Source organism: Schistocerca nitens, chromosome 1 (assembly GCF_023898315.1).
Source record: "Schistocerca nitens isolate TAMUIC-IGC-003100 chromosome 1, iqSchNite1.1, whole genome shotgun sequence".
In the NCBI taxonomy this organism is placed as follows: domain Eukaryota; kingdom Metazoa; phylum Arthropoda; class Insecta; order Orthoptera; family Acrididae; genus Schistocerca; species Schistocerca nitens.
Genome location: NC_064614.1, coordinates 1,112,473,772 through 1,112,487,210, shown reverse-complemented (window position 1 = coordinate 1,112,487,210; position 13,439 = coordinate 1,112,473,772). Strand labels below are relative to the sequence as shown.

The window sequence follows — 13,439 nt, the reverse complement described above, 5'->3', positions numbered from 1 at the left end:
TGATCCTCCTAACCAACCACATCCTGATGCACAATTATTTCAGTTTTGAAGGCCAAGTCTACAAACAAATATGTGGCATTGCCATTTGTACTTGTATGGTACCATCCTGTGCCAAACTTTTTATGAATCATCTGGAAGAATGCTTCCTATCCAGTCAATGTCTAAAACCTCTTGTCTGGTTTACATGCACTGATGAAATTTTCAAGATCTGAACTCACAGCTCTTTCCTCCATAACCTCACATCTCTGGCTCTGTAAATATGTCTGTCCATAACAAGCATACCAACCACCAACAGTACCTCCACTTTGACAGCTGTCATGTTTTCCATGTCAAAAATCTCTTCCTCACATTCTTGCCATCGATGGATGCTGCATCTGCAGTGAAAAGCAGGAGTTGTCGAAATTTACTGATAACCTAACCAGATCTTTACTGACACACAATATTCTGTTTAGCTCATCCATAAACAAATTTCCCACACCATCTACTCCTCTGACACCAGTAAAACTGTTAACCAGCACTCCTCTGATACCCAGTATCATTCTTGCCTTGAAAGCCTCAACCACATCCTCCACCAGGGCTTTGACTAACTCTCATTACCTCTTCAGATATGGGATATCCTACCCAAAATCCTATCCACGTTCCACAAAGTAGTGTCCCGCTGCCTACCAAACCTACAGAATATCCTTGTGCATCACTCTTCCAAACCTACTCCCAATCCTGCACCCATGGGTCATTTCCAGGGATCGGCCCAGGTGCAAGACTCACCCCACACATCTGCGATGCACCTCCTGCCACAGCCCAGTTACAGGTGTTTCTTACTCAATTAAAGACGGGCTCACATGTGAAAGCAACCATGTTATATATCAGCTACGATGCAATTACTGTACAGCATTCTATGTGGGCATGATAAGTAACCAACTGTCTATCTGCATAAATGCCACCACCAAATTGCAGCAAACTTGACACCACAATATAAATGACTTCAACAGCTGCTTTAGTATGTGACTTTTTGGATACCCCCTTCCAGCACAAGTTCCTCTTAAGTATGCAGATGGAAACTGTCTCTCCACCTCTGTACTCTTTTCCTGCTTTCTCCTCCTTACATTCTTTTCTATTCCCTCCCCATCTCCATCAGTTCAGGCAAATGCTTTCTACACTCGAGTATAAATAATCAGTTTTATGGACACTTATACTGAATGGATGATAACAGATTAACTGAGCAGATCTTCACCTTACTTAACAGCTACAAACCCACATGGTTCTCTGAAATTAACAAAGATGTGAAAAACACTGGAATTTGAATGGATAAAATAGACAACAAAACTTTTCAGAGAAGCAACACAAAAGAAAAGAAAGAGGCCAGCCGATGGAAGGAAGTTGACTCATGAAGAAAAAGAACACCCTCAAAGGATACAGAAAGCCTGGGCGCAAAGAAAATTAAACAAAAAAACCAAAGCCAAAGTTGTTTTACCATACTTTCCAAAATGGTTATTTGAGTAAATAAATAGATAATGCATGAACAGCATTTTGAATTATAGTGAAAATTTATTACTAATACAGTGTACTGATTAAGTTTGTGGTTTGATTGTCCTTTGTTAATGTTGATCCTGACTTGTTTCATACCCCTGAAGGTCCTCCTTTTTAATAGGATCTACAGAATGCTATCAACAAATGTACAAATGGACTCAGTGGAAGTTAACATCAAACTTGTCAGTTAGATGCCAAACAAGTACTGTTTGATTCATTTATTTATTCTGCATTCATTCTTGATATCTGAGTTATGAAGGTGCAAGTAAAAGAAATAAAAGTGCAAGTAAAAATACGTGAAATTCCATGTTAAACCATTTGTTTGCCTTGTGTAGCTTACACAACCACACAACAATCACAGTTCTGTATAATAAATGAAAGTATTGTACTATTTGATATTTAAGACAACTGTATTTGGAACACAATAGTACTATTTGGTGAACATGATGACCAACTTACATTGATGGTATTGTTACTGCAAGTAACCATGAGCAACATTTGTTTTTCATCTAGCTTCTTTTCATTACTTAATTTAACCCTCATATCCCAAAAAGATTTCTGCCAATGTTCCTGCTCTTCTATTAGATCAGCCTTTTTCTTATTCTGTTCACTTTTTAATGTAGTCAGCTGAAGCTTCAATGCAGCAACTTGTTCCTACATGGAATGTAAATGTAGCAACATGAACGTTTTTAGCCAAATGGTAATATACCTTTGTTTATTAGACAAATGAGAAAGTTATGTGCTTATTAAACTTACTGTCAGCAAATTAATCTTCATGTTGCAATCATTAATTGTTTTAGTACTTTCACTGTCTTGGGATTTCAGCATATGATAATGTGAACGTCTGTTTTCAGTTTCTGAAAAATAATTTCTGAGAACTTGTTGAAAGTCTCTCCATATATTCTCAATAACGGAGCGCTTTTCATCCTGCATTTGTTCAAAATCGCTCAGCAACTGGAAGTGAAACATGCACAAATATCATCCAACAATCATCAACAAATATGACTTACATCTGTATAAGTGGAAGATAAATGGAGATACCAGAATGTTTCAGACAGATTACATAAAGGTAATGCAGAGATTTTGAACCAGATTTAAAACTGCACAACATTTCCCAGTGCAGATGTGGAATCTGTTCATAATCTATTAGTTATGAACTGCAGATTAAAAATGAAGAAATTGCCATAAGGTAGAATATTAAGTGAGAATGGAGCTGGAAAAGGTAAAAGAACCAGTGTTTGCCAAGAGGTTCAAAGGGAGCATTAGGCAGTTGTCAAATTAAACAGGAAAGGATTACAATAGAAGACAATGAATAGTTTTGAGAGAAGAAACTGTGAAGGCAGTAGAGGTCATAACGTGATTTTACCTTGTGAAAACGATCAGTCTGATATTGGAGAGGCAAGCTTTCATCATGACAGCACTGGTGCAGCGCATGCACTGACTTGCAGCAGAAGCAAATGTGCTCTAACAATGCTTGCATATTGCCAACTGGGCACACCATATACACTATGTGATCAAAAGTATCCAGGCACCTGGCTGAAAATGACAAAAGTTCGTGGCGGCTGCCATCAGTAATGCTGGAATTAAATATGGTGTTGGCCCACCCTCAGCCATGATGACAGCGTCCGTTCTCACAGGCAGATGTTCAATCAGGTGCTGGAAGGTTTCTTGGGGAATGGCAGCCCATTCTTCATGGAGTGCTGCACTGAGGAGAGCTATTGATGTTGGTCAGTGAGGCCTGGCATGAAGTTGACGTTCCAAAACATCCCAAAGGTGTTCTATAGGATTCAGGTCAGGACTCTGTGCAGGCCAGTCTGTTACAGGGATGTTATTGTCATGTAACCACTCCGCCACAGGCTGTGCATTATGAACAGGTGTTCAATCATGTTGAAAGATGCAATGCCATACCTGAATTGCTACTCAACAGTGGGAAGCAAGAAGGTACTTAAAACAACAATGTAGGCCTCTGCTGTGATAGTGCCACACAAAACTACAAGGGGTGCAAGCCTCCTCCATGAAAAACATGACCACACCATAACACCACCACCCCCGAATTTTACTGTTGGCACTACACATGCTGGCAGATGATGTTCACAGGGCATTTGCCATACCCACACCCAGCCATCGGATAGCCACATTGTGTACCGTGATTCACCACTCCACACCATGGTTTTCCACTGTTAAATCATCTAATGTTTATGCTCCCTGCACCAAACTAGGCATTGTTTGGCATTTACTGGCGTGATGTGTGGCTCATGAGCAGCCACTCGACCATGAAATCCAAGTTTTCTCACCTCCCGCCTAACTGTCATAGTACTTGCAGTGGATCCTGATGCAGTTTGGAATTCCTGTGTGATGGTCTGGATCTTCAACTGTCGACGGTCTTTGTCAGTCAACAGACGAGGTCGGTCTGTATGCTTTTGTGCTGTATGTATCCCTTCATGTTTCCACTTCACTATCCCATCAGAAATAGTGGACCTAGGGATGTTTAGGAGTGTGGAAATCTCGCATACAGACGTATGACACAATGGACGCCCAATCACCTGTCCACGTTCAAAGTCCGTGAGTTCTGCAGAGTGCTTCCTTCTGCTCTCTCACAATGTCTAATGACTACTGACGTCACTGATATGTAGTACCTGGCAGTAGGTGGCAGCACAATGCACCTAATATGAAAAACGTATGTTTTTGCGGGTGTCCGGATACTTTTGATCACATAGTGTATGTGCAGGCAGGGTCTTCAATAGGGAAGCTCAGTATATTTTCGACAATATTCACCTGAAGATGGCAAGCTATGAGGGAAGCTCAGTATATTTTCGACAATATTCACCTGAAGATGGCAAGCTATGGACATCCAGCAGTTCACCCAAAATTTCATGGAGCAATCTGTATGCCAGAAAAGTTTTAACGTTTCACATCAAGCAACAAGGAGACTAGATGACTTACATGAAATACAAATGAGGTTTTTGAGCTCACTGATATTTTTATTCAGTCGCAAGGACATGGGCATTATTCCACATTTTTCGAAAATAGTACATTTCATTAATATAACTGCTGCAAATATCATCAGATACAAAGCGAGCATGCCAGTGATATGACAAAGGACTCGTCTTAGTGTGAACTGGATTGTGTGTCCAAAGATATGTATCTGTGTTTAGAAGTTACAGCAAAATTATTTACATTGTTTGGACTGAGTGGATGGTATGACATTTTTCAAGGCAACAGGATGCACAAAAAGGCTATGACAAGGCATATTGCAAAGATAAGCCACTTGCATCATGGGTGATGCAGTAGGTTCCTGCTCGATGATATGTTATCAACTTGGAGGTGGAAATCTATGGATGATATGACTGTGTCTGTGGTGGCAAGAAGTCCTAACTTACCTGCTTCACTACCTCTAGTGAAGAACTTCATCATCCCCACTGTAGGGGCTGTGTGCCATCTTGTAGCTGGTGCAGCAAAGGAATGACATGTGTTGATGAGAGCCACACCAGCAAAGAGCAGTTATGATACAGTAGTACTCAAAGAGGGTAAGGGTAACACAACTGTGCTAATGCCACTGGAGGATTAATTAATAAGATCAATGCTTTATTATGTGACTTAACATATCACAAGATTGATAAGGGTCCTGCTAACCATGTGGACATTTTGACCTCCAGTTTCCTATCGAAAGGGGTCATTATGAGGCTGAGACCACATAGTTCTTTTCCATCTAGGGTGTACAGACCAAGTAAGATCTACAATGAAGGTGCACATTTACAACTTACTGTAAGCAATAATGATTTCGCCAACTGTTTAGCATCTTTACTCAAACCTATTGTAGGCAAATGTCTACATCAAATTCTACTGATTTTTAGCAGCAGACTTAAGCCACTTAAGCTTGGAAATAATGACTTGTTGGTAACTTTTGATGTCTTTTCACTTTTACAATAAAAGCCTCTGGGAGACTTGCTGTAACTCATAAGCAAAAGGTTTAGGACTGAAATTACTGCATTATTCAAGCACAAACTCTCCTTGACATACTCCTTATTTAACAACGAGATTTTTGAACAATTTGAGTGTTGCCATTGGCAGTCCATTGTCTCCCCTTTTTTTGGAAGATTTTGAGAAGCAGGCAATCAACTCAAGTGTTGTAAGATGAAGAGTATTTTGGCAATACATTAATGATTCTTTTATAGTTCAGCCTCATGGTTAGGACTGTCTCTGTTCCTTCACCATATGACTTCAGACATATAAACATAAAATTCACTATGGAGAGGGAGCAAGAAGGTTGTTCATTGTTTTTAGATGTCTTGGTACAATGTGAGAGTGATGGCATATTAGGACATTCAGTATTTCGAAAGCTCGATCATACAGAGTTGTATTTCCATGCTACTTTTTGCCAGCATCCAGTAAAAACATTGGGCATTCTAAATACCTTGATTTATCGAGTTCGTACTATCTCCCCTGCCACTAACCTACAAGCAAAACTGGAACAACATCAAACTGTGTTCCTGAACAATGGATATTTGTCTAAGTACACAAAGCACTACAGACGTACAAATGTCAGAAGAAGGAAAAGGACAAGGTCTTCAAGACAACAGCTCATTCCCCAGATAGTCAAAATGTTACTCTGCAAACAGGCAGAATATTAAGAAAACATATGTTGAAGTGATCTTTTTTTTCTTTTATCAAAAACCTTCTTGCTTCTAGGAACTATCAAAGATGACTTACAGCTGTGCAACTCTGGAGTCTGTAAGATTCTATGTAACTGTATAGGGTAAATGCTACACACTGTCACAAGTGCATCATGGAACACCAGAGGCATACTTGCCTCCTCCAAAACAGCAAGTCCGCTGTCGCCAAACACTGTATTTCTACTGATCATTTGAGGAAATTCAAAGAAACAAAAGTTGTGGCCCATACATCAAACTTTTAGAAATCCATCATCAATGAACCATTGAAAAAACAACTGTCGGAAGTCCTTATTAATCACAAAAGCAGTTTCTAGACAAATAAAGCATGGAATGCAGTCATAATAAAAATTTCAGGCTCTGTGTAGTGGGAATTGTTCTCCAATTTTATTGTTTGAAGATAATCAATCCGATGTTGATGAAATGAGCTTTCACAACAGAGAGCCCTCAGCATGAAGCACTTCCTTGCAGCAGAAGCAGATGAGCTCTAGCACCACATGTACAGTGACAGCTGGACACACCATGCACATGCCGGTGGGTCTTAAATTGGGAGTGTATTTTTACCAGTATTTGTCTGAAGATGGTCAGAAGATATTGCACCTAAATATTATAATAGCAAGTTCCAGACATCCAGAAGTTTGCCTGAAATTTCAAGGAACAATCTATGCACTGGGAAAGTTTTAACTTTTACATTTTCAGTTTCACTTATGTGCCTACTGATGAGTCACTTCCTATATACTGATTGGTTACCTCTATTCCTTTCATTACACAGCAATTGTAAACTTGGTAGCTGCAAAAAAAGAAACTAGATGAGTACATCCAAATTTAAAAACATGGCTGAAATTCTATTCTCATGAATCAGTTTAAGAAAATGTCCAATTCTCAGGATTCAACTTCACTTTTAAAACTGCATGTCTGTCAATTTGCCACCAGTTGTTTCTTTTTCAGTGGGCGATGTAATGGAGCACATACCTATTACAAAAAAAGTGTTATTGGTATCCATATATTTTTTACTATCATTTCATATTCTTTTTTACTTAGAGCCAGCTTGATTGGTGACACTGATTGCTTATGAATGGTTGTTGCCCACAGGGTGGGCAAGGAGAGGAAAGAATTGTGGCAACTGGTTAGAAACAATATATGGAGCGAGGAAAAAGTAGAAAAGTGTAGTGAGGCAGGAGATAAGTGCTTCTGCTCAGTTCAAAGGGTTTTCTTCTTGCTGAAGAACTCAAATGGCACAGGGATTGAAGCGATGTTGAAATCATAAATGTTGTGGTATGTAGCATTGTCAGCATTCTGGAGCAGATTTGTGGATAGACAGCTTATTAGCTGCCATATCTACACAGAATAATGCACATTACGTAAACAAGAAAGCACTGGTATGTTGATAGGCACAATAAAAAACACACACTCAAACTTCAAGCTTTCGCAACCCAAGGTTGCTTCATCAGGAAAGAGGGAAGGAGAGGGAAAGACAAAAGGATGTGGGTTTTAAAGGAGAGGGTAAGGAGTCATTCCAATCCCGGGAGCAGAAAGACTTACCTTAGGGGGAAAAAAGGACAGGTATACACTCACACACACACACACACACACACACACACACACACACACACACACACACACACATCCATCCACACTTATACAGACACAGGCAGACATATGTAAATGCAAAGAGGTTGGGCAGAGACGTCAGTCAAGGCGGAAGTACAGAGGCAAAGATGTTGTTGAATGACAGGTGAGGTACGAGGGGCGGCAACTTGAAATTAGCAGAGGTTGAGGCCTGGTGGGTAACGGGAAGAGAGAATATATTGAAGGGCAAGTTCCCATCTCCGGAGTTCTGATAGGTTGGTGTCAGTGGTAAGTATCCAGATAACCCAGATTGTGTAACACTGTGCCAAGATGTGCTGGCTGTGCACCAAGGCATGTTTAGCCACAGGGTGATCCTCATTACCAACAAACACTGTCTGCCTGTGTCCGTTCATGCGAATGGACAGTTTGCTGCTGGTCATTCCCACATAGAAGGTTGTTGGTAATGAGGATCACCCTGTGGCTAAACATGCCTTGGTGCACGGCCAGCACATCTCGGCACAGTGTTACACCGTCTGGGTTATCTGGATACTTCCCACTGACACCAACCTATCAGAACTCCGGAGATGGGAACTTGCCCTTCAATATATTCTCTCTTCCTGTTACCCACCAGGCCTCCACCTCTGCTAATTTCAAGCTGCTGCCCCTGGTACCTCACCTGTCATTCAACAACATCTTTGCCTCTGTATTTCCACCTCGACTGACATCTCTGCCCAACCTCTCTGCATTTACATATGTCTGCCTGTGTCTGTATATGTGCGGATGTGTGTGTGTGTGTGTGTGTGTGTGTGTGTGTGTGTGTGTGTGTGTGTGTGTGTGTGAGTGCGCGAGTGTATAGCTGTCCTATTTTCCTCCTAAGGTAAGTCTTTCTGCTCCCGGGATTGGAATGACTCCTTACGCTCTCCCTTAAAACCCACATCCTTTCGTCTTTCCCTCTCCTTCCCTCTTTCCTGATGAAACAACCTTGGGTTACGAAAGCTTGAAATTTGTTTGTGTGTTTGTGTGTTTTTTATTGTGTCCATCAACATACCAGCACTTTCTCGTTTAGTAAGTTACAGCATCTTTGTTTTTTATATATATTTTTCCCACGTGGAATGTTTCCCTCTATATATATAGTGATTGCTTTCTAAATCTGTCACTGATGTAATAGGAAATGCCTGTCATTGGATTGCAGTAAGGTATAATTTTTTAGTGAAGTTCTGACAATGCTGTGGCTGAGTTTTTCATTACCTGGGAGAAGTACAGACTGTTTCACAGTGACAAGGGCTTCTTGGTGTCATAGGAAAAAGAGGCAGGATATCATCTGTCTGTGAAGACTCTCACTTCTATCCATAAATGCCACATCCACAGGTGATTCAGCTATAGTGCAGTGTCTTTTTGACAAGCAGTAGGTTACAGTTGTCAAAATGGAAGTTCTGTTGCCGGGTTATTAGTTTAATAAGGACGGGGATTACTATGATTTTATCATGAGCTATCAGGATTGAGGAAGGTAGCTCAATGAATTGAGAAAGCCCCCCATAAGAAATGAATGCACATTGGCCTCACATAAAATATTTTCATGTACAACTTAAACATGTAAATTATTTCAGTGTATGTTAATTCCTACATTAATATGAGTTGTAACAACAATAATTTAACATTATAATTAATACATTATTACTTATTTCAACAAAAAATGTGTTACTGAATTATCGTTGCTCATGCGAACAAATTTCCTAAATTGTAGACTTTCATATATCAGATATATGTAGAACCTTCAAGACACATTTAGTACATATGAGACATATTACGCTCTACACAGCTGTGTGTTGTATTTTTTACTCAAGTCACTGGAATCTACTAGACACACTTAGCACAGGTAATTTCTGTTTTATGCACACATTTTCTGCACATTTATGCATACATTTTCAGCACACAGCTTTGAGGCACCTTATACAGCTGTTGCTAGTCTCGTTGTCTTGCAGAGGATGATATGGCACTTCTTCCACTTTCTGGATGATTTTGGTCTAATATCCTCTTCTTTTATCTGTTCCTCTTCACAGCTCTTTCATTCCCTTGAGCTCATTCGGCATTTAAAGTATGAATGTCTTCCTTTCCAAATTCTTGTTCATTACTATTTTGTAGATAACGTGTGCACTTATCAGTGCCATGTCCAGCAACTTCTGTAGTATATTTATGGATCATTTGATCAACAACTTCCACCCCATAGTTTGTTGCTTTGTAAAATGTTGCAGATTCAGGCTCCTTCTTTCCGTTTTTACTCATAGGTATTTCAGCATCCAATGTACTCAAAAGATTGACATTTTACATATGAATGTCATCTTTCCTAGTGTGTACTGCTGATGAAATATTCATGGCTTCCATCTAGGAACCCGGATGGCTGCATTGATGAATGTCACTCTCATCATCTTCTGCAGCCAGAAGATGACGAGAGTCACACTCATCAAAACACCATGGAATTTGAATGTAGCCACCCAGATGGAAGCCTGAGAAGATTTCATCATGATAGTTTTATTCTTCTTTCCTTGGTAAACAGGCCTGATGGAGTCTGTGTTCCCCATTCAGGTGCAGTACAATGGTGGAGAGTATTTAAGCATCTGGCTTTTTTATCTTATCAGAGATTTCATGACATGTTTTTCATTGTACCAAGTAATGATGTTTTCTTTTCTTTGAGCTTCTTAGCAAGTTGAAGATAAGTTTCTTCCTTGATTTTAAAATGCCTCCCTGTGGCATATAATGACATACTGTCCAAGTTATTGCTTCCCTATCTGCATTTTCTTTTTTCCGAGGTTGCTATATTGGTAGCAATCTGGAATTTGAGACCATATTTGTCAGGTTTGTTGGTTGTGAATGACAGAACCTGTTCTTGTTTTACGTGGTAATAGTTGCTTGTCAATGGTCATATTTTGTCTAGAGCAGTGAGAACAAATAATGTTTTCTGTGAACTTCCCTGAATTTCAGATACAGAGCAAATTTGTTGATTGGTAGGTGTTCAGCTTGGGTTGATTTTCCATTGAAATGGAGAAATCCGAGAAGCTCCTGAAATGTCCTCGATGAAAATATGCCACCAAGAATGTGACCAAAGATCACCTGCAAACACAAATTTTGTACAAATAACACCCCAGGCATATATGACGGACAGGAATCTTTGAACAATGCATAGTTCAGGATGGAATAACAACAATATTATGAAAAGGATAGATTGCTAGTTACCAATTACGGAGGAGACACTGAGGAGCAGACAGGCACAATGAAGGGACTGCTATACATTTAAGCTTTTGGCCAAAAAGCCTTCTTCTGTAATAGAAAAAACTACACATTGACAAAACTCACATACATGACTATTAACTCCAGTCACTGTGGCTGGACTGTGGGCAGAAACTGTGCCTGATGGGAGTAGCATTCTGGTGCAGGCAGTGGGGATAAGGAGGAGGCATGGGGCAGGGAGGTGGAGGGATAGCAGTGGTTGGTGAAGGTGTAGTACTGCTTATGGAAGTGTGCAGCAACATGGTGGGAACAGGGTAGGGCTGCTAGGTGCAGTCTGGATGTTTAAGGAGTGGGAGTTGGGAGTGGGAAAGGAGAAAAGTAGAGAAAAGGAAAAATATTAGTGGGTGTGTTGGCAAAGTAGAATGCTATGTGGTGCTGGATTGGGAGCTGGGAAGGCATAGGTAGATGGAGAGATGGAGGACAAGGACTACAAGGACTAGTGAAAGTTGAGGTGGGGGGGGGGGGGGGTTATGGAAATGTAGTATATTTTTCAGAGAGAGTTCTCACCTGCACCATTCAGAAAAGTTGGTGTTGGTAGGAAGGATGCACATGGTGCAGGCTGTAAAGCGTATCGAGTTGGGCAGCATGTCAGCAACTGGGTGGTCCAGCTGACTCTTGGCCACAGTTTGTCAGTGGCCATTCATGCGAACAAACTGCTTGTCATTTGACATGGACACATAGAAAGCAGCGTAGTGGTTGCAGCTTAGTTTGTAGATCACACTGATGCTTCCACAGGTAGCCCTTCAGTTTAAATTGTCTACATGTTATAACATGGCAGATGACACAGCTGTGTGCCACTGGCCTGCATGTAAGAGGTTAGACAGATTTCCTTCTCCTCGTTTTGTTGGTGGCAGACACTTCAACCAGTAATTTGTCATGTTTTTATCCATTTCCCGGTGCCCATTGACATTCTATAAATTTCTGTGAATGCTTGTGATGGTTTGGTTTTCCATCAAAAGAAATTCAATATCTACTCTTTGCTAAGAACATATCTAGTTGCAGCTGCCATTTTGAAGACTGATTACAGTGCTGCCATCTACCAGGAATTACTGGAAATATATGCTGCTGGAATGTTTAAGGATGACAAGAAACAAAATTACAGATTTTTTTAAACTCAAACTGGCCAAGAGAAAAGGAATTTTTATTCTATTTACTGAATGCCCTGACACATTCAATACCATCTATGAGACAACTTGATACATGCTCCACACACTTGAGCAATATTACAAAATGGGATGCATGAGCGTTTTGTAAGTAACAGAGTGTTTTGTAAGTAATGGACTGAGGCCTCAGTTCATTGCAATCTGTGCCTGTACAGGTATGAGCAGCCCAAGTGGCTCACCTACATGCATTCTTTTAAAACAAAATTTTGACTAAAGCCCTTCTGGCTTGTTATTTATTTTTCACATGACGTGTAAGACTGTCTCTGTCTTGTATTGTTAGTCAGTACTTACATTTTTATATAAAAAATTTCGTTTCCCATAAATTTGTAATTATGTTATAGGCCACTTTACGTTTAAATTCTGATGAAGGCACTCTTAGAAGTGTTGAAACATAGTTAATAAGATTAAAAATTGTGATCAAGGGCTCATTTCTTTCAATTTTGGAAGAGAGAGTTCGCTACAACCACTCGAAACCTATGGCAGAACTGTAGTAGCCTCCCTTCACAATCATACTTTTTCCCATATTTTATTGTTCATTCTTTCCCCTATAAATGATGTTCCAATCACTTAGGACTATCATATTTTCACCTCCTTCACTTATTTTATCACTCCTTTATTTCATTATGCATTCTATTTCCTCATCATCGGCCTTTGCTAACTTACCCTGTTAGGTACTTGCCTGTGCATACCTATGATAACACCTGCTACACCATTAACTGAGGCTGTTTATGTTGCCCTATAATAAATTGATCAGAAATTTCAGTCTTGTTTCCATTTCACTTCACTAATCCCTACAAAATTTAACTTTCTACATCTAAATCTAAATATATAGTCCACAAAGCACTGTATGTTGCATGGTGGAGGGTACCTTGTAGCACTGCTAGTCATTTCCCTTCCTGTTCCACTTGCAAATAGAGTGAAGGGAAAGGCTGTCTAAAAGCCTCTGTACGAACCCTAATTTCTTGCATCTCACCTTCATGGTCCTCATGCAAAATGTATGTTTACAGCAGTAGAATAATTCTACAGTTGGCCTCAAATGCCAGTTCTCTAAATTTGTGCAACAATGCCATGCAGAAAGAACATCATCTTCCTTCCAGGGATTCCCATTAGAGTTTACGAAGCATATCTGTAATATATGTGTGCTTATAGAACCTACCAGTAACAAATCTAGCAGCATGCCTGTGAACTGCTTTGATGTCTTCCTTTAATATGACCTGGTGGGGAT

At 40.0% G+C, this 13,439-nt stretch overlaps 1 protein-coding gene across 1 annotated transcript in view; it reads right to left on the bottom strand.

Moving 5' to 3' along the window:
• LOC126231095 (dynein regulatory complex subunit 2) overlaps positions 1-13,439 on the bottom strand; it is a 60,931-nt gene that overhangs the window by 30,252 nt on the left and 17,240 nt on the right. The window contains exons 5-6 of the mRNA XM_049942409.1: positions 2,284-2,481; positions 1,987-2,181 (exon numbers count right to left, since the gene is read on the bottom strand). Of these exons, the coding sequence (XP_049798366.1) occupies positions 1,987-2,181; positions 2,284-2,481 (393 nt within the window). The remainder of the gene's footprint in view (positions 1-1,986; positions 2,182-2,283; positions 2,482-13,439) is intronic.